Source organism: Carettochelys insculpta, chromosome 18 (assembly GCF_033958435.1).
Source record: "Carettochelys insculpta isolate YL-2023 chromosome 18, ASM3395843v1, whole genome shotgun sequence".
Classification (NCBI taxonomy): domain Eukaryota; kingdom Metazoa; phylum Chordata; order Testudines; family Carettochelyidae; genus Carettochelys; species Carettochelys insculpta.
The window spans coordinates 8,874,468-8,895,236 of NC_134154.1; the positions used below are offsets into that span (position 1 = coordinate 8,874,468).

General features: G+C 43.6%; 2 protein-coding genes across 5 annotated transcripts in view; one reads left to right on the forward strand and one right to left on the reverse strand.

Moving 5' to 3' along the window:
• Window positions 1-11,717, reverse strand: part of TPCN1 (two pore segment channel 1) — a 58,277-nt gene extending 46,560 nt beyond the window's left edge. For 2 of the 3 annotated variants that reach the window (XM_075012898.1, XM_075012901.1), the window contains exons 1-2: window positions 11,015-11,563; window positions 10,222-10,537 (exon numbers count right to left, since the gene is read on the reverse strand). In XM_075012898.1, the coding sequence (XP_074868999.1) occupies window positions 10,222-10,342 (121 nt within the window). In that variant the 5' untranslated portion in view covers window positions 10,343-10,537; window positions 11,015-11,563. Of the gene's footprint in view, window positions 1-10,221; window positions 10,538-11,014; window positions 11,564-11,698 lie in introns of those variants that run through there. The other variant, XM_075012899.1, reaches the window with a different exon arrangement.
• A 330-nt stretch (window positions 11,718-12,047) lies between these two features.
• On the forward strand, window positions 12,048-20,142 carry DRC10 (dynein regulatory complex subunit 10). Of its 2 annotated transcripts, none has more exons than XM_075012740.1 (5): window positions 12,048-12,060; window positions 13,202-13,951; window positions 16,427-16,660; window positions 18,527-18,598; window positions 19,691-20,142. In XM_075012740.1, the coding sequence occupies exons 2-5, from the start codon at window positions 13,229-13,231 to the stop codon at window positions 19,961-19,963; spliced, it is 1,302 nt and encodes a 433-aa protein (XP_074868841.1). In that variant the 5' UTR covers window positions 12,048-12,060; window positions 13,202-13,228; the 3' UTR covers window positions 19,964-20,142. The 2 variants fall into 2 exon arrangements, with proteins under 2 accessions (XP_074868841.1, XP_074868840.1); XM_075012739.1 differs by lacking the exon at window positions 12,048-12,060 and adding an exon at window positions 12,083-12,122.
• The last annotated feature ends 627 nt before the right edge of the window (window positions 20,143-20,769 follow it).

The window sequence follows — 20,769 nt, forward strand, 5'->3', positions numbered from 1 at the left end:
AGCCTTCCTCAAGATACACGTTTGTGAGAACATAGGGGGAACTAAATGCTGCTCACCTCATCCAGGAACAGCAATGAAGGGTCCTGTGGCACCTTATAGACTAACAGAAAAGTTTTGAGCATGAGCTTTCGTGAGCACAGACTGCATCAGATGCAGTCTGTGCTCACGAAAGCTCATGGTCAAAACTTTTCTGTTAGTCTATAAGGTGCCACAGGACCCTTCATTGCTGTTACAGATCCAGACTAACACCGCTACCCCTCCAATACTCATCCAGGAAAGCACCCCTGTGACATCAATGGGACCACTTAGTTAAATAAAGCAAGCAGGATCAGACTGAATCAATAATTCAGTCACTATTGAAAAAAGCACCAAAAACTAATACCCTCAAACAGGATTCCCAGGTCAATGAAGGAAGTGGGAGTCTGTGTGAGGAAACGCCATTCTACTCAGACCCACCATGTTTCTACTGAGGACTCTCCCCCACTTATACGCGTTATTCTATTTTGAACATACTCTCTGCCTGCTGAAGCCCGTATGACCGCATCCAATGAATTGGAAAGGGTTAGCTATGGAGGAGATAGAGAGAAGAATGATCTCCTTACATGTCCAGTTATCATTAAATGGCAATATAAGCTGCATTTAGAAACGGGATGAGGCCAAACTCAATAAAAACAGCTGGACCCTTGGGGTTTTTCCTTGATGCTACATATGGAACTGTGCGCTCACACCTCAATTTTATGGACATCACACTCATTTAGACCAATGCACAGATGTGTTTATGTATTCCATGTAATGCATTTAATGGGTTATGTTATCTCCTTTATGTAACTTTTCGCTCAGGTTTTGTGACTGGCAAAAGAAAACTCTGCAAACTGTATTTTGTTCTCATATAAACTCAGAGCACACCAGAGTTTACCAGACTATGATTTACAGGAAAACACAAAAACACCACTGCAGCACCATGTATTTAGGGCTACCTTTTGTTTATATTTCGAAAGCACCAATCATAAGGCATACCTATTCATATCATGGCCTAACATTTGTATGTACTGGTATGTTCCATTTTTTTTTATTTCCTTATATACAAAAATAAGAGCACTGTTATGAATAGGTTTCACCAGGTCAGCATAGTTCTCACATATCATTAGTAGGGGGGCTTCTTTTCTTTTGCTGCCCTGGTGACATTGCCACAAGCCACCCAATTCTAATTTGATCTTAGGTTTAGAACAGCACCGCCCTGTCACTTATAAAATCTTTCACCATCAGTGCAGAGCAACTTGGATTGAACCAGATGCATTTTTCCCCTCAAATGGATGGAGAGTCCCTCAGGTCTCCTACACAACATGTGGAAGCCTGAGCTCTCCATTCAAATGCTTAGTAATGCAACGATATAGTCCCAGAGCCACTCCACAGTTCATGTAAAGTTGCACCTAAAGAACTATTCAGAAGAATAAAAAGGAAGTATTTATCCTATAATATAAATGTTACAAACAAGGGAAACCCTCAGAAGGTACAGATCTAAAGCCAAAGCCTGTCAGAGGAAAACAGGGACCTGTCAAACTCATTCCAGTTTCATGTTCAAAGGATCAGAAATTTAGCGTTCTGGCTCACAAATTCCACTCCTCATGAATGTGAGCTTAGCACCCCTGAGGCAAATAAGGAAAAGGCAATCAACAACAACTCCAACCACTGCACAGATGCTGCTGTTTATTTTATACAGTGCTTCTTAAAGCATTCAGATAGATAAAATGGGATTTCAACACAGGGGGCCTGACAGCAGCAGGCAGGATCCCTCGATGAAGACACCAAGGGCAAAGGAAGTTCTGAGGACCATCATATTGGTTATGATGAGTTAACTCAGCATGCTCAGCTTTTGTTCATTTTAATCTTCCACTAAGCAAACTTGGCCACCCCAAATACCCTGCTTTTGTAATGCCCTAAAAATCCACAGGAACCATAAAAATGGGAAAACACAAACCAACTGATGTCTTCCCTAGGAAGCCATGAAAAGCTAATAACTATTTGTTTCCAACTGTTGTTGGGTTTCCTGTTGTCATTTCAGAATCACAGTATGAATGTTTTCTAGCTCTTTAAAACATTTTTAGTTCTAGGACCACCTGTTCAAACACTAGAAGCCTCTAATACCACCACACATGTGCACTTCTCTACGCACCCCTCAACATAAGCCATTAGCCTGGAAACGAAACACTTAGCTTGTTTTTCTGTTCTCCTATCATGCAGAGTAAAGATGTGCTGAAGAAACATGCAGATGGCTTTGTCAAAGCATCAAGGTCATTGTTGGCTTCTACACAAAAGAGGAGATGAGTGGTTTCCAGATTCTTCAACTCCTATTTGTCACACCTTAAAGACTTATACTGGGTGTGTATAAAACTGGATAGAGCAGATCCCAACTTGCGCGCAGGTTGCGTTCCTCGGCAACCATGCTTAAATCAAATTTTGCATAATTTGGTCTGGGATGGGAAAGGGACCTGCTATCTTTGTCCCCCAGTTCTGGCTGTGCCTGGCTCCCTGCTCCCATGAGCTTGCAGGAGCTGGGAGTTGCTGCGCTGGTCAGTTTTGAAATGGTAGGGAGCAGAGAGCAAGGCTGCTGCCTTGTTCCTGGCTCCCAACAACTCCCAGGAGCCGGGAAACCGACCAGCACAGCAGAGCTGTCAGCTTTCTGCCACTAACAATTTTGAGTCATGTTATTGCAAGAAACATGTAAGTCAAAATCATGTAAATCGAGGTCTACCGTACATGTTTAATGTACATGAGGCTACTATTAGGTGGGTGCATAACTAGATGGACAACCATACTCAGAGAGTAGTTCTTAATGGTTCTCAATCCTGCTGAGAAAGTATAACAAGTGAGGTTCCACAGGGGTCTGTTTTGGGACCGGTTCTATTCAATATCTTCATCAACAATTTAGATACTGGCATAGAAAGTAAGCTTATTAAGTTTGCAGATGACACCTAACTGGGAGGGGTTGCAACTACTTTGGAAGACAGGGTCATAATTCAAAATGATCTGGATAAATTGGAGAAATGGTCTGAGGTAAATAGGATGAAGTTTAATAAGGACAAATGCAAAGTGCTCCACTTGGGAAGGAACAATCAGTTTCACACATACAGAATGGGGAGAGACTGTCTAGGAATGGCTACAGCAGAAAGGGATCTAGGGGTTATAGTGGACCACAAGCTAAATATGAGTCAACAGTGTGATGCTGTTGCAAAAAAAGCAAACATAACTCTGAGATGCACTAACAGGTGTGTTGTGAACAAGACATGAGAAGTCATTCTTCTGCTCTACTCTGCGCTGGTTAGGCCTCAGCTGGAGTATTGTGTCCAGTTCTGGGTACCACAGTTCAAGAAAGATGTGGAGAAATTAGAGAGGATCCAGAAAAGAGTGACAAGAATGATTAAAGGTCTAGAAAACATGACCTATGAAGAAAGGCTGAAAGAATTGGGTTTGTTTAGTTTGGAAAAGAGAAGATTGGAGGGGGACATGATACCTGAAAACTGCCATCTAAAAGGGTGTCATAAGGAGGAGGGAGAAAACTTGTTCTTCTTGGCCTCTGAGAATAGAACAAGAGGCAACGGACTGCAGCAAGGGAGGTTTAGGCTGGACATTAGGAAAAAGTTCCTAACTGTCATAGTGGTCAAACAGTGGAATAAATTGCCAAGGGAGGTTGTGGAATCTCCATTGCTGGAGATATTTAAGAACAGGTTAGACAGATGTCTATCAGGGATGGTTTAGACCAGGTGTGTCCAACCCACGGGCCACATGCGGCCCTGGACAGCTAGTAATGCAGCCCCACAAGATCATAAACTTTTAACATTATTATGTGATTTATACACATTAACTATATTATATATTTTATATGCGGCCCAAGACAATTCCTCTTCACTCAATGCAGCCCAGGCAAGCCAAAAGGTTGGACACCCATGGTTTAGACAGTACTTGGTCCTGCCATGAGGGCAGGGGGCTGGACTCGATGGCCTCTCAAGGTCCCTTCCAGTCCTACTATTTTATGATATCTATGATATACTAAGGTGTAGAGTAGTGAAAAGAAGAGAGTTTTACTTTAGAATACCTGAACCCTTTGTATTCACTGTGAAGTTATCTTGTTTTGCCCAAATGTAAGATGCACGTGTAGGGTTGTTTCCCACCCCCCGCTTTTGAAATCCCATTGGGTCAGATAGGTCAATCACTTAGGAAAGTTATATTATATTCAACAGTGCAGCTATTCTTTTTCAACAGTGCTCTACTGTGAAAAGTACAATATGTACATTAATGTAGATCTACCCCCATCCCCAACCTGAAAAACCAAGGCAGGCACAATGAGTTCATGCTAACTGCAAGACAATCCTTCACAGTTCTTAGTTTAGTTCAGACTTACTCTTCTATAGCTACCATTCACTGTGGTCATACATCAAAATTCTTTTGCCACAAATGCCTTTCAAATGTGTGGATATCTCAGTAAATTTGAGAGGGTACATGTTTAAAAATCAATGCTTTTATTCTCTCTTACTACAGCAAGTATGCATAATTCCTAAACCAAAACCAAAGCACTGCTATCTCACTAGAGATACAAGTGGGTAATATGCTAGGAGTACAGCACACAACAGTGCATTCTCCGTTATCAGAGGCCACACAGCAGCTCCTGAATGGAATACAAGTTAGAAAGCAACATTTCAGCCTTCATCTTAGTTTATGGGGCACACTGCACCAATAATCGTAGAGAGAGGGGAACTGTGCTGAGAGAGAAATCAATCAGTACTCTGATTTTTCATGTGCTTATTTATTTTGTTGTAATTTCCATCTCTTAAAACAGTATCTTACCTTCCTGCGCTGGCAGCCCCCCTTACAGGTTCAACCTCTCTAGTCAGGCACTCTCTAGTTCAACAGCATCCATGGTCTGGCATGATTTTAGTTAGCTGGATGTCCGCCTATCCTAGGTGTGGCCAAGTTTCCGATGGCCCCATAAACTTTGTTTACAGCCACCAGTCCTGGCTCACAGTGTGCTGTGCTGTCACATAACTCTAAATTATTCCTAAATGTCTTCTAAGAGGTCAGCAAGCAGTGGAAGTGTTCGTAATGCTGCTAAGCATACGGGTGTTTTTTATTCTTTATCTACTTATTTCCTTGTGACAATATATTAAAATTGTGTAACAACACAAACCCTTTGTTACAAAGACAGCTGACAAACCTACGCCTCATCAAGGCTTATATAGGGTATATCAGTACTGTCAAACTGATACAGTACTGCATCAACACTGCACACGCTGTTCTTTTTATTTGCCTCAGTGAAATAAACATAGACTGACCCATTCACTATTGTACTGACTTCCCATGGTTTGGCAAATTCTCTGGTTTGGCACCAGGCAGGCTCCGAGGGCACTAGACTCGAGAGGTTCAACCTGTACTTTAAAAAAAAAAAAAAAAAAAAGTGACCCCCACCTTCCTTGCACCTACCGTTAGCTCAGCCTACAGCTTCAGTCCCACTGCTGAGGGCTGGAACATGTAAATTGAATTTGTCGGCCCCCTGACTTTTGCCTTGCTTCCTACAGTCTTAAGCCAGCCCTGTCTGTAAGCCCCTTAAGCCCATCCTGTGACCTCCCTTAATGATTGCAACCAGTGTTCCTTCTAATTTTTTCCATCTATGAACAGCATAAATTTTGTTATGTATACTAAAGCTTGCGTCACTCTGCACAACCAACAGAAACACATGCTGCCAGCTGTGGGGGACTCTGCTAATTAGCTGGCAGCACCTGAATTTCTTCTGGGCAGCCACCCAAATGCTCAGCTTACAGGGAACACTGATCACAACCCTAAGGCTGAGAAACACGGTCTTAAAGCCATCCTGGAAACAATTTTCCTTCGGGGCAACCTACTCTTTTCGATAAAAGTTCTACAATAATTTATTCGGGTTAGACATATATTACAAAAACACCAGTAGAAGTTCAGACTATATAGCTGTGAATTTAAGAGGAGATTTTCACCAGTTTGGTACCTGCTATTCAAAATCAATGATGGGAATTACACAGCAAACAGCCATTATGTGCTTTTGAAAAATCCCACTCTTAAATGAATATAACTAAACAAAAGTACTGCCACACCACAAAACAAAAGAAAAAACCCTATAAAACACTAATTACACCTCCCTGTGTCATCGTAAGGTAGGTACTAGAACTATTTAAAAGCCAATCAGTGGGACAGGAAGGCATACTGCTGGAAAATAACACTGCATGCTACGTAGGAAATTGACCTCACAATCTACGATGTTTTTTAAGGCTCTGTTGTCAAAGATCCAAGGAATTATCTGGTCAAATGCAAGCACCTTGTCTGCCCTCACATTTTTTCCCCCATTACTTTAGTCACTGTCATCAATTTCCTTATAATCTGTGTGCTACATCTGCAACCTCACCTTCTAAATCTCTCACTGTTATTCAGAGAATTGAGACCTTTGTTTTCCCGATAGGTTTTCTTAAATCATTCCAGCAACAGTATCTCTGTTAAGTCTGAGGGGCAGGCCCTTTTCCTTTCACTGATGGTACAAATATGTTCTTGAACCAGAATTTATACAAAGAAATGTGTTTAAGCTTTATATGGATTATAGGAGTCAGCAAATGGATATCATATATTGCTCGCAAATTTTCAGCCAAACAAGGTCTTCTATTCCTTGATTAGATTCTGGCCCAGTGGTTTGAGCACCTGCCTACAAGTGGGTAAGCAAAGAGACTGTTCAAAATGAACTGGTTTATTGCCCTTACTCCTCAAAGCCCTTCAGAACTATGTGAATCTTGGAACATCAGCCAAATGCGTACCTGACAACTTCACTGAAAGCCTCATTATATTCTCCTAGTTGCTTGATGGAATTTTTCAGATATCAAGACTTGACAGTCCTTGATAAAAAGAAATCCTTTATTCACAGGTTCTGATGGAAGCATATCACTTTATCCAATACTTTGAGGCTTGTGATGAACACTCAAAGTGGAGCAACAGATCTTCCTGTAACTCAGGAGCTTCAGATTCATAATTTTTCAAGCAGAAAGGTGATAACGTCACCATGAAGTGCACAGTCATGCTTCTGTCACTTCCTCCTTTGAAGGCCTTAATGCCATAAGTTGCAGGGTGGCCCATGACATATTTAGAAGTGAGCTCTCCATTTTCCACTCATTACAGATGAACAGAATCACTCACACTTTCTAAATATTTCCTCTGCTTCAACTTTAAGTGGAGGCCAAGTCTGGGGAGGCTTAGCAAGAGTATGAGTGCTTTTGCAAAAATTACAATTGTCTGAAAACAGGAAGTTTCATTCACAACCTATACTGGAAGCTGACATTTCTGGTAGAATCCTTTTTTGCATCAGTAGCAAACAGTATTCTTGTTCAAACCAACTTTTTCCACTTGCCAAAGACCAACTACCAAAGAAGTACTGCAGTAAAATAGTAAAGTATTATTTCCTATACAACATTCAACCTGTATGCCCTACTCTCAATGCACTGAATGTCCATTGCTAGTTATTGCAACAGGAACTTCCATATAGAAGGCAAAGGTACATCTTGTACCAGAACTAATGCGGAGATAAATGTCTGAGAATAATTTTATTACCTATAATTTCCAGCAGCTCAACAGAGATGCTGTCCCATATCTCCCAGGCTTTACATATGGCTTTTGTAATAAAAACAAAGATATCCCTCAGACTTTCAGACAGGATGGAAGAACATTTAAAAAAAAAAAACAAAATATCAAACTCATAAATCTTTTCCATCAGCAGACCCCAGAACACTTAGCAAAGGAGAACAATATCATTATCCCCATTTAACAGACTGGGAAACCAAGGCACAGAGAAGTGAAATGACCTGCCCATTTTCACCTACCAGGCCAGTGGCAGAAGCAGAAACAACACCTTTCTTATGAGCACCAGCCTAGTTTTTAAAGCAAGAACTAAAAGTCCCACCAGTAAAATAAAGGTAACATTAATTTAATTCACAAAGAAGTTGTGAAGTTCAAAGGGGGTTTATTCAACACTTTGAGATCCTAAAATAAGATGCACTACAGAAAAGCAACAACTTTTTTTTTTAAGCAATAGACCCAGATGATGACAGCATTTCTCTTCGTCTCTCAGTCTCCTTCAGCCCCTGCAGTTTTGAAGAACCTACTATCAAGCCACACAAACTTTCTGTTCAGAGTGCTATTTGCATTCCAAGATAACCACACTCCTGCATCTATTAGGATCTTTGCAGAGAAGAGATAGTGCCTGCCCTGGAAAACATGATACTTCAGTACAATGTAATTAGTCCCTTGATGTTACTCTTCCTCACTGAAGTGCTTCCCTCTTTTCAGTGTTAAATTAAATGTGGGTAATTAAATGTGGTGTATTTACATGTCTTTAATAAAATGCTTGTTCTCAATTTTTTCTCCCAGTTGTACCGGTTTTAAACTAAGACTCACAGACCCATACTTTCTTCTGTGAGAAGATTTTAAAAAACAGTTTGTCTCATGAAGAGCTCCAAACAAGCCAACAGGCAGAGTCAGTGTTATTTCCTCTTTTTAAAAAAACAAAAACAAAAACTACCCCTTCTTCTCTATATAAAAGCAATAACCAGGGAAGTCAATTTAAGACTGACAAACCTGTGCAGAGCAGGAATGGAGCAGGATAATTCAAGCATCTTAGCCAAAGTAGAAATCTGAAAATGCATTCAACAACAGGTTGTTCTAGTTCACAATAGTAAAGGAGGAGGAAATTAAATGAGCAGATGAGACTGCAAGCCTGTGTTCAAAATGTGTTACATCTAATAAATGAGGACCACCCCCACCCCCCAGCTGTAAGTAAAATTATTTAGGCCTTGTCTACATTGTGCAGCACCATCAATTGACTTCAGCTCTGCTATCTGAGTAGCTGAGATCCCTAGCTGGGTGGCAGGACCCCCCATCATCCCCACAGCAGGGAGCTGGCTGGGGCACGGAGCCCCGCTGGCAATCCCAGCCACAGGAACCCCACCCAGGGTGCACCCAGCAGCCCTGAGGTGTGGAGCCAGCTGAGTACTGGCTCTTTTTACACAAAAAAAGCACAGCTTACCATAGCATCTTCCACATGGTGAGGTCAACGGGGACCACTGTCCTATAGGTGCCGGCTACTCTTCTCATTTTGGTGGAGTACCCATGTTGATGGGAGAATTCTGGGAGACTGATTTATCACTTCTGTGCAGATGCGATAAATCAACGGCCAGTGGATCGATCACTGCAGCATCAATCCCCAGAATAGTGTAGGCATACTCTTAGTCTGATTAATCTCTTTATCTGAACTGCAACATGTAATAGCAGAGGCATCTTCAGATTTATCCAGCCTCTGGGACTCAAGTGGAATTCAGACATTGTACTTACTTGTTTAATGGAAGTGGTTGTTAAGATAAATTTGGTGACATTACAAAATTTTAGGAAAAAAGTTGTTTATTATGATTAAGCATGTAGGAATAGGAAACCGGCAAAAAATTAAATACACAGGGATGACAGAGTTTTCTTTTTTTCTTCCTGTCATGAACCAATTAAGCTGCCAAATAACCATGACTAACTGGAAGAGAGATAAACATCTACTCCACTCGTGAATAAAAATTAAGATTAGATGCTTCCTAAATCCTTTATTTAGGTTCCTTATTGTATCAAGAAGTATCCATTTCTTGACTAGAACCAGACACACAAAAAATAAAAACAGTAGATACATACAGAGGACTTTATATTCCTAGTAAAACATCAAATGACATGAGTGCGACTACTGTGTGTCAGCCTGGTCCAGTGGTATGGCACATTATGTGAGTGTCAAGAAAAGGCATGGCTCTGGAGCAAAGACATGGAAACAAAAACTTCGATTTAGGGGCAAAAAGGTTCCAATATATTACCTGAAAGAACTAATGGTTGTATGACACACAAATTCTCATAAAGGACCAAAGCATCTACTACTTCGCCACTCAAAATGTTCACTAAAGTTATGAGAGTTTTGAGTGAATAACAAAAAGTTTCCTAATAGGCTTTTTGAGGCTATTCCTAATACTGTGAGTGAAGGTGGGTTTTGTTGTTGTTGCTGTTTTTCAAATAAGATTTTAGATTTCAGCAAGAGGAATTTACTGCAACTGTTGTGGATAGAAATAACCCTTGGATTACAATTCAGGCAGATGACTGAAAATAAACTATGCCTTCCAAAAAATAAAGTAGTCTTACTTTCATTAGGCAGGTCCTCTGGATCCAGCTCCTCACTCAGAGGAGTGTGATGTGAGGGGTGGCCTCCACTTTCATCCAAAGTGAGAATAAGAGGATCATCATCATCCACGTTTACAGCCATTATATTTTCTTTCAGTCTCCTCTTCCAAGAACTTTAAATAACGTCTTTTGCAGTCCACCTTTCAAAAACACTTGGTCAAAAATATTCCTCAGGAAGTCGTCCATCAATCAGGTGCATCTTCTAGACTTAAAAATATATAGGAAGACACACCCATTTCCAGGTGGTCTCAGTACAAAAAATAATCTACCAAGTTGTCTGAAAAGAGTGGTACAGAAGAGTAAATTCACTAGCAGCATTTATTTACAGCCAGCCAACTTGATCTAACTTGAGGTACTTAACCTCGCCCACAATACTCATGATTTAAATTTAGACAAAAAGAAAAATAGTTCTAAGTAAATTCCTCCGTTTTTATTATTAAGAAAGAACAAACAAGTGTCACTATCACACATGGCTTCAAATCCAATTCAAAACTATTCTGTTCTTCCCCTTCCAAACTCCTGACTCTCAGGAGGCCGGAAAAGGGGGAAAGCCAGCAGCCCAACCAGCATGAACACTTATGAAAACAGAACTTTTAAACATTGCGGATTTCTGAGTTCCTAAGGCAAACCGAGACTGTGCTAGCTAATGATGCCTGCCCTCTATTTGTGTACAGGCAGGTCCACACTACAGCAGAAAGTCTAATTACTGTACACGAATCTAACTATGTTTACAACATAGCAAGAATCGACACACCTTAATTCTGGTTTCTGGGCCATCCCCACCCAGGGAGGTCAACTGGACAGTGCGCTCCTGTCAACATCCCTTACTCCCAATGGGGGACAGGTGCACCGACGCCCATACAAGCCCCTGTAAGTTCAATTTAGCGCATCCCTACTAGGGCTACGTCTACACGAGGAAGTGCTCGAACGCCAACTCCGGAAGACTGAGGGCAGCAGGGTCGATCTTCCCTGCAGTGTAGACGTTCCTACGGGTTGTTTCCGGTGCTGAGGCGGAGGCGTGGGCTGGCGGGGGGGGCAAGTCACAGGGAAGGCCGGGCCGGGCCGGGCCGGGCAGCAGCAGTAACGGAGAGCACCCACACGCGCGGCCCCGCCCCCCACGGGGGAGCAGCCCCGCGCAGCCTGCTCGAGGTAGCGAGGCGGGGGAGCGGCGGCGGCTTCGCGCTTTGCCCGGGGGAGGAGCTGGGCACCCCCGCCACCAGGATGACTCCGCACCCGCCCCAGCTACTCCCCAGCGCCGCGCGAGACGCCCCCGCGCCCCGATACACTCCGACACGCTTTGCTCGTGGACTTCTGCCGCCGCTGCGCCGGGGCCCACCCCCACGCAAGCCTCCGTGGCCGGCTGCCGGCAGCAGACCCGAACCCGCCACCCCCCGCCGCCGCCGCTGCCGCTGCCACTGCCACTGCGGCGACAACTCACCTCAGGCAGCCGCCGACTCAGAGCCAAGGCCCGCCCACCGACACAGCCTATTGGCTGCCGCTCTCCAGACTGCCTTCTGATAATACCAATGACCCCTTCTTTGCCCCGCCCTTCGGGAGGGGCTCCGAGTTCCCTTCCTTTTGTCCTCCCATTGGATGATCATCTCGCCCATCAAAATAGACGTGAAAGATAACGGTTCTGATTGGTCAGAAGGTTCAGACTCGCTGGAGGCCCGCCTTCTACCTGTGCAGGAAGGGGCGGGACTACATTCGGCAAACGAGAGCGGCGATTGGCTACCGGGAAGGAAGGCAAAGCAGTCAGGACCTATCCACGCCTGTGGTGGTTGGGATCAAAGGTTAGAGGTGGGTAGCCTAGCAGCAGGGACACGCTGCAAGCGGAGTGGAAGGGCGGTAGTGGCTTTGATGTGAGCGTGTGAAGCGTTGGGAAACCTCCCGGAAATAGGGGTCCCGCCCCCAACCGGAGCCCCCGAGCATCTTTTCCCCCTGCTCCTTGCCGAGAGAGATCGGGAGCCCGTTCCCATGTCCCCTTCGCCCTTTTATAGCCCTTCCCCAACCAGAGACTGGGAAGTCCAGGGGCGCAACCTGACCTCCCACCCCCACCCCGGGCGTCCTAGACAGCACCTCCTACCCAGAAGGACCAGGGCCGCCCCCACATCCATCCCTACGGACGCGGCCATGTGCTCTGGAAGCCCAGCCCCTGTTCAGTCCATCGTCAGAGACGCCAGGGAGCTTCCAACCTGACCTGAAGAGCCAACCTCCCAGTCCCTTCTCCGCGCTGACTGGGGAGTGTCCGCCCACCTTTCGGCAGGGGGGACAAAACAGCTCATCCCTCTCTCTGCACCACTGGAGGGTAAACGCTGGGGCCACGTCTACCCTAGCCAGTTCTTTCGAAAGATCCAGTGGAGCGTCTACACCCAAGAAGCGTTCTTTTGAAAGTAAAAAGAAAGAATGCGGCTCACCTTTTGAAAGGGCTCTTCCTTTCTAGTTTCAGGAACAGCGCCTTTGTTCGAAAGAAAATGTGTGGAAGCTCCACGGGCCCCTTTCTCGAAAGAGCAGTTCTCATGGAGCCTGATTTTTCGATCCCTGGCCCGTTCTTTCGAAAGAGGAGGGGCTGTGTGGATGCTGTCTTTCAGAAGAGCAGATCACTGTTTTGATCCACTTTTTTGCGTGTGGATGTACTCTTTTGAAAGAAGTTCTTTTGGAAGACTGTATAGTGTAGACATAGCCATAGTTTCACCTCCAATGGGAGGAGCGGGGAGGGTTCTAATAAGTGAATGTGCTTCTGAACTTAGACACAGCCCCAGTATAATTTTATATTCTCAATTTTTTTGAAATTTTATTTTGTTGCTAATGCTGAAATCAGACTTGTTGAAAGTAAATTTTGTGAAAGAAGAGAATGCAGCAAAGCACCTGAATGTTCTTTGATTAAGATGTCTTCTGTGACTGTGTCCTCATAGAAGATTTTTGCTCTCTTTCACCTTAGCAAACTCGGAAGTTTTTGAACGAGAACATGGCATCAGAGGTGGTTACCATACTCCAGTTGCCATATGAAGCCACTGATGCAAGCGGCAGTTCCACTGTGGGACACAGTCAGACTCCAAAAAAGTCAATGACCAAACCAAGCCCATTAAAGCTCTTGGATCCAGGTCGTTCAAAACTTACCACTGTTGAGACCAAGAGGATCATATCTGTTTTGGATGAGACCGTCTTTAAGATAGAACTGATCAATGTGATCTCTCACATTACTGAATTTCTGGATGACTTAAGCACTACACTGGGATCTGAGGTCATGGATGCCCTTAGGCACCACAAGCAGCTTTCAAACAATATGGAAGCTTTACTTGCCCAGCTTCAAAGAGAAGGTCTTCTGAAACAGGAAGATGGAAGAGGGGACCTTGTAGGAACTGAGGAACAAATCCACCATCTTCAGTTGCATCAGCAAATTGTAAAAAGCTCTATCAGAAATATACTAAGACTGTTTCAGGCTGACCCTCTAGCTTCTCAAGCCATGGGAGATGAGGCTTCTGCTAGGGATTTATCTTCTGAAATGTTTATCAAAAACCTTTCAGCATTGCGGGGCTTCTTGTTTGAGAAACTCCTAACTAGTCCCTTAGAAGAACAAGAAAAAATCCATTTCATGGAAGAAATCTCCCTCCGGGATAAGAAAAACACAGAAACCATTGCAGCTTTAGAGGCAGAACTTGCCACGGCAATCCAGATTCGAGACGATGAGGTACAGTAGTGGTGAGACTAAACATTTGAGACCAGAGGCTAGATCACTGAAGGAAAGGCCAGTAAACTAAAATATAATCTATTGCCTCTCAAAGTGGAAGTCACTGAAATATTTCTTAAAACATATTTTGAATTAGAAATAGTACATATTTGATTTTATTATGTGCTTTGGAGCTGTGATAAACCCCAATATCCACCCTACTGCACTTAACCATGATCATTTCAGCCTAGTATTGCTGTGTGTCAATACAAAAGCCCCCAGTGATGATTCTAGAATTGAGCGCGAGTGCATACAATGTGTGTATGTGTGTATTGTGTGTGTACGTGTGTGCATATACCCACGTACACACACACACATATAAATCTCTTTTCATGCTGGGAGCAGTTTCCAAATCACTCCTTTCTGCCCAAAAGACTTTCAAAGCGACTATTGAAAACTACAATCTAAATGTTCTTTACTGCATTCCAGAGCTTGCCTCCACTAAGGGGAAGATCCACAGTGCTATGATTGATCTTCTGGGGTTCGATTTAGAATGCCTAGTAGAAATGCACTAAATTGAACCCTGAGATTGCCCCCTTGCACCACAAGGAATAAGGGAAGCTGACAGGAGAGTTTCTTGCATTGACCTCCTGCAGTGGGACTGCGCCAGAAATTCAGCCTAAAACTACATTGATACCTGCTACTCAATTTTCGTAGCTGGAGTTGCATATCTTGGGTCAAACTTTTTTCTGGTGTAGACCTGTCTCCAGTTAGTGGTGACAACTCTCACATGCTCTCTCACATACACACCCTCACACAGAACTTCTCTTTCTGCTTTCACTTTCCAAATATAAGGTAAACAAACAATCTCTGAGGAAGAACATTGAGCAATTGAGCCATTTATCATGATGTTCAGAATGCAGCATTCAAGATTCTGATTGCTCAGGAAAGGAATTTAAAATAAGAGTACAGTGAAAATAACAGTGCTGTTGTAGTTTCTAAGTAGACCAAAATTACTAATCAAGATAGTTAAGATGCAGTGTAATTTACTAATCCAGTGTTATGATTTGACATCCAGTGTAGTCTGTTAATACATCTTTGCAAAAGTCTACACATCCACTCATCTGGAATGAGAATTGTATTTGTGGAGTAAGCAGAGGTCAGATTTTTCATCATCATTGCAGCGAATGATGGCTGAGCAGCTTTTGGACTTGCACTGGTACATTTCTGTGATGATTTTATAGGGCTCTATTAGCAGCAGCACTTAGTTGTGTTTCTTTTACAATTTAAAACTATGATCCTACAATCAGATCCATATGGGAAGATCCTGCATTCATTTAGAGGTGCATTAACTTTGCTGGGCCTCTGCAGAAGCCCCCTCGTCCACTGGAAATGGTCCAATTGAATGAAAGTGTTCCGAGCAAGGCAGTGGGTCAGGCAAGATAATCATCCTCTTTTTGCACTTGGGTATCTCCAGAGGAACTGAGGTGGCAGAGGGTGAGTTCTAACTTTGAAGCTCAGGTCAGGTAGAGAAGGTAATTCAAGACATTCATGATTTTTTTTTTAAGTACAGTTTAGCAGTTTACTCCGTAGCTAGCAAGGAAATACATTTCACTTATCTAGATTTGGTTTTCGTCTGTCTAGACCGGAGGTGAGCCCACTTTTTACACTGGGCCCCACTTTTTGTCTCTGCAGTTAGCAGAGGCCCCCCAACCTGTCTGATGTAATCCAAACCAACAGAAATTTCAGTTATGTTCGTATGAAAGAAACCACTTTTGACACACATAAGAAAATAAGTATGTAGAATATAAAAACTCTACTTACGAAGAATACACATACATAAAAACTGTAACATATTTCAACATTTTTAAATAGCTGTAAGAGCCTGAGACCCAGCAGCTGATCATGCTGCATTGTCCCTTACAGAATTTCACACACACCCTCCAAGGGGTCCTGCCCCCCAACTTCTTGTACCGCGATCTAGACAGCCACTAGGATCGGGCCCAGTCTGGCCACAGAACAGGCACAATAAGCTTGATCCCAACCTCACTGAATTCAGTAAGAGTCTTTCCATTGACTTCCATGGGCTTTGGATCAGGTCCAGTATGCGTAGCAGAGGTGGCATCTTCACTGTGCTGTACAACCAGCATTAACCAGTGCTGCCCGTTCACTTCTTCGCCTTTCTGCCAAACTATTAACAGAGGAGTCAGCGAGAGTGGGGTTTTCAAAGCACTCGGGTTTTTTCTATGCTGGCAGCACAACAGTGATGCAGCTGTAGTGAAAATAAGGGAAGAGCACTATGCCAACCACAGAGAGCTCTCCCATTAACATAATAAACCCACCTCCATGAGAAGCAGTAGCCATGTTTGCCCACACCACCGCTTAGGATATGTAGGACTCTGGTGTCTTTGTACCTTAATTCTCTTGTACGTTTGGTCTGCAAACTCTTTGAGCTACCCTGTCGTTCCTTATGGTGCCTTTTTTTCCTGGGTTTAGATTATGAAAAAGAATGCTACAATAAAGGATCTCAAAAGCCGCTTACTTCATCTGGAGAAGTTTTCTGAAAACTATATCCAACGCACCAAGCAGGAGGCAGAGAAACTCCAAAAAGGGGAACTGCGAATTTCCCAGGCAAAATGTGCCAAGATACAGCAAGATATACAGCAGCTAAGAGCACAGCTCAGTGTTCTCGTCACAGAAAATCGAGAGTCAGAGCTGGCTCTCAGAAAGGTATGTAGGGAGGGGAGTTCTAGAGAAGCAAGGAGACCTGTTAGCTGTGATCTAACATGCCCTGATTTCACTGAAAAGCAGCCTCAGAGCAACCCATCAGCAAGGGGCTAATTTGTAGGTAGAGCTCTACCCACCATGTACATGCTGGGTGCCAGCCTTTCCCTGAAAACACATTCAATATACAGCACCGTATAGTGCAAAGTGCAAGGGAAGCAAACTTATTTTGAGAAACAAGGGAAGACCATCAGAGAAAATAGGGTCAGACAGCATCCTCGCTTTCCACTTAACTACATGCTATGCAAACAACCATGACTGCCCCTCCTAATCGACAACGTCTCCAAGGCCTCGCAACATGACTCTTGTGGTAGTGGTTCCTGCTGAGAGTGACAGAACTGTGTAGGAAAAGTCTATAGTGTTAAATAAAACTTCACCGTTTCTTTTGTAATCAGTGCTCAGTCCCAATGAGCAGAGACCAATTTGAAGGCAAAACACATCTACTTAAAGGATGTTTATACTATATATCTCCTCTAGCTGTTTCCAAACATTATACAGTCCAAGGTAGAACGAGGCTTTATCTGTCGGGCAGTGTTCCCAGGTAGCCAAGTGCTTGGGTGGCTGTCCAGCAGAGATTCAGGTGCCGTCCAACAGAGATTCAGGTGCCACCCAGCTGTTTAACAGAGTGCCCACAGCCACTCACAGTGGGCATCATGTTTTTCTATTGGTAGTGGGCATCTGCATGTTTCTCAGTGCTCATAATGAAATTTATTTCACCCATTTATGGAAAAAATCAGAGGGAACATTGCTGTAGGAATGCTGCTCAGGTATGGAATGAAAGTTTACAAAGCAGTATGAAATCCAAGCAGCTCCACCCATTGTTAAGCCTGCTTTGTCCTCCAGCTCAGATTCAAGTGGCAGGTAAATTCCCTGCTTTCTGTTGAAAGCTGCTCAGCTCAATATACATGCTGGTAGAGAAGGGGAAGAAAGAGAACACAAGCCCTCACCACTAACACCACAGGCAACTGATACCTGTAGGGAGGGGACACCCAGAGGGGGAGGGAGGGATATGTGGGGGGCACTCCATTAGCAATTAAAATTTTGGTGGAAGGATAGGGGGACAGTGCATACCCCCCAGTGCTGCCATGAGTAGTTGCCTAAGATTAAAGCCTTTCCCATTCCACATGCTCTATTCTCCAGTGACCCAATGGTTTAATTGGATTGAGGAATTCATCTGTGAACACCTGGGAATTGTCCTAGTCCAATCCACCTCACTTAAAGCCAGGAGCTGGTCACTGGGGCCTGCTGAAAACCTGGCTCTTATACCATCCATGCAGAAGAGATGTAGCCAAATATGCAACTGGATCTCTTAACAGTTAAGGGGAATGCTGAGCCAGATGAAATTTTCTGCCCTGTAATATAGAGGAGGTGAGACTAGAGGATCTTCTGGCCTTAAAATCTGAGTTCTTCTATAGAATGCAGGTATCATCAGCTTGAGGGAAACTATCAATAGCTTTTTAGGATTCCACCACATGGTGAGGTCATGTAATTTTTAGCCCATTTTCCAGCTGTCTAAAATACTTAATTTAACTGCACCCGTCGTCATAATCAGAATAGTGTTGCTGTGCTGCAACTGAATCCCATCCACCTGATGTAGACCAAACACACCCCAAATTCCATCTGCTCTCCATAAAAGGCCCAGAGTTGGAGAAGAGGACATCTTGGACTTTCCAACGGGGCAGGCATCACACTCAAGTGTACTAGCTGCTTGGATTCAAACCTACAGCTCCTTTCAAATCAGCATACTGCGTGCTATATTTCTATATTCCACTGCTTGTATATGTTATTTTTTCCCCGTGTCATTTATTTTAGAAGAAGTACAAAGTGGAGATGGAAATTGAGAATTGGATCCAGAAATATGATACTGACATGGGAGAGAAACAGGTACCCTCCTTAGTCAAGACAGTTGGTTCTTCTTTAAGAGCGTTTGTTCATGTGGCTCTGACTGAAGGAGGCATATGCAACCTAACTAGACAAGCCATTTAAAAGAAGAGCCACAGTTACTGTCAGGCACATAACCATTTTTGCCCAGCTTTTATATTCAGCTGCTTTCTGCTGTCTAGGCATTGTTGAGAAATGTCATGTCATCTGCTAAATCCTATCCTGGCTGAAAGTGGCTTCCTATCCTGAGAGCTGCATGGGGCTCTGCATTGCATGATTGTTTCCTCACTGCGTGGATGGAAGTTGGGAGCATGGAGTGTGACAACAAACACATCATTGTCTAGCTTCCACGTTAGGCTTAATAGTCCTTGAATCACATTCACACCATCTAGCCCCTCCTAGAATCCACGAATTCCTCAAATTTCTGGCATCTGAGTGGATGGGGACCTGGAAAGTTGTTGCTGATTGGCAGATCCCTGTCTTGTCAACCATGTAATAACAGAGTTAAAATCAACAATGAGCTCAGAGCATGCTGGCTTGTGGCACCGAGTCCTGCTGGCTCTGGCTGTCCATGAAGCCGTCGTCGTGAATGCAGAGGCAGAAATTGATAAACAGGGCTTGGTAGAGCTGACATACTGTTGAATGATACTGGTTCCCCTTATCTTAACTTGCAAGCATGTTATTTCCCTACTGCTTATTTTTTTTCCCTAGAGATGGGTTATAATGACAATAATCACCAACATCCAGCTGATAGTGTTTTATGCCATAGATACATAGTTGCTTAAGAAGTTGCAAGAATTCTGGCCTGGTCTTGCAAGGCAATATATGGTAACAATTAGAACCATGATTGCAGTTTTTAAAGATGCCTAAAGGAATTGGGCACACAGCTCCCACTGGAGTTAGGCACCTTCTTTTAGACCTCTTTGAAAGTTCCATCCCAAGAGATGCCCTGCACAGATTTGTAATGAATGAAATGATCCCTGTACATGTCAGGTCTGTATGGCTTTTTGAGATCCTTCTGGAAAGATGCCAATAGTAAGCACACAGTGATGCTATGAATGTCTTTGATAACTCTGGTGTTTGCTCTCCTACCAGACTGAGTATGAGGAAGTTGATGCTGTCTATACTGAAGAAAAGGCCCAGCTAGCTGAGTTGAAGGAGAAATATGCTGTGCTCAAACAAGAGTATTCCCAGATCAAGGAGGAGAGGAGGCTATCCCAAGAGAAGAAGGAACGAGCTGAGAGGGAACTTGCTATCATGGTCCATGCTGCCACCCACATTCAGGCCTTCTGGAAGGGCTACTTGGTCAGGTCACTGTTAAAGTCAAAAAGAAAGAAGAAGGGAAAAGGCAAGAAGGGCAAGAACTAAATTAGTCCCAATCCTTCCCTTCCCGCCATTACAGACATAAACCTTTGGACCTCAGCTGTCCAGAATGTTTGGACTTCAACCAGAAGAACAACTAGATCAAGATATGTTTGGATTTGTATACACAAATCTGGCATGTAAATGCATTTCTATCATAAATAAATATCAGCCAACGTGTTAGATTTCCAGGTGGGATATTTTAATTGCCTTTGGTCTGAATTTAAGAAAAGGATGATCTTGTAGTTAAGGCACTGCAACAGGAGTTGGGAGTCCTGGGAGCCTTCCCCAGCTCTGCCCGACATGCAGTGTGTGACCCTGTACGAGTCACTTATGACCCACTCCTGCTGAGGTTAACGGCAAAATTCTTACCAACCCTGGTCCCAGCACTGACCCCAGCAACAGTCCCATGTGACGTGCCCAAGGTACAATCTAGACTAGTGAGTAGCTGTGTCATTTCTGCCCTCTAGCGTGGGGTGGCCTTTACCCTGCTTTGCTACTGTTTCTTGCACTCCTGGACTGCTCCCAAACAGGTTCTAACATAGTAACAGAGAGGGAGCCGTGCTAATCTATAGACTATCAGAACAAAAATCAGTTAAGTACCACTTTACAGACTAGCAAAATAATTTATTAGGTGAGCTTTCGTGGGACAGACCTACTTCTTCAGACCATAGCCATACCATAACAGACTCACTATTTAAGGCACAGAGAACCAAAAACAGTAATCAAGGAGGACAAATCAGAAAAAAAAGATCCAGGTGAGCAAATCAGAGAGTAGAGGGGTAGAAGTGGGGGAGAAGGTCAAGAATTGG

What these genes read in the sequence shown, in the direction of transcription:
- DRC10 (XM_075012740.1), top strand. Translation starts at nt 13,229, where the DNA reads ATGGCATCAGAGGTGGTTACCATACTCCAGTTGCCATATGAAGCCACT. An exon ending in TCCAGATTCGAGACGATGAG is followed by an intron (nt 13,952 to 16,426) that starts GTACAGTAGTGG and finishes TCCTGGGTTTAG; the next exon opens with ATTATGAAAAAGAATGCTAC. An exon ending in CTGACATGGGAGAGAAACAG is followed by an intron (nt 18,599 to 19,690) that starts GTACCCTCCTTA and finishes CTCTCCTACCAG; the next exon opens with ACTGAGTATGAGGAAGTTGA.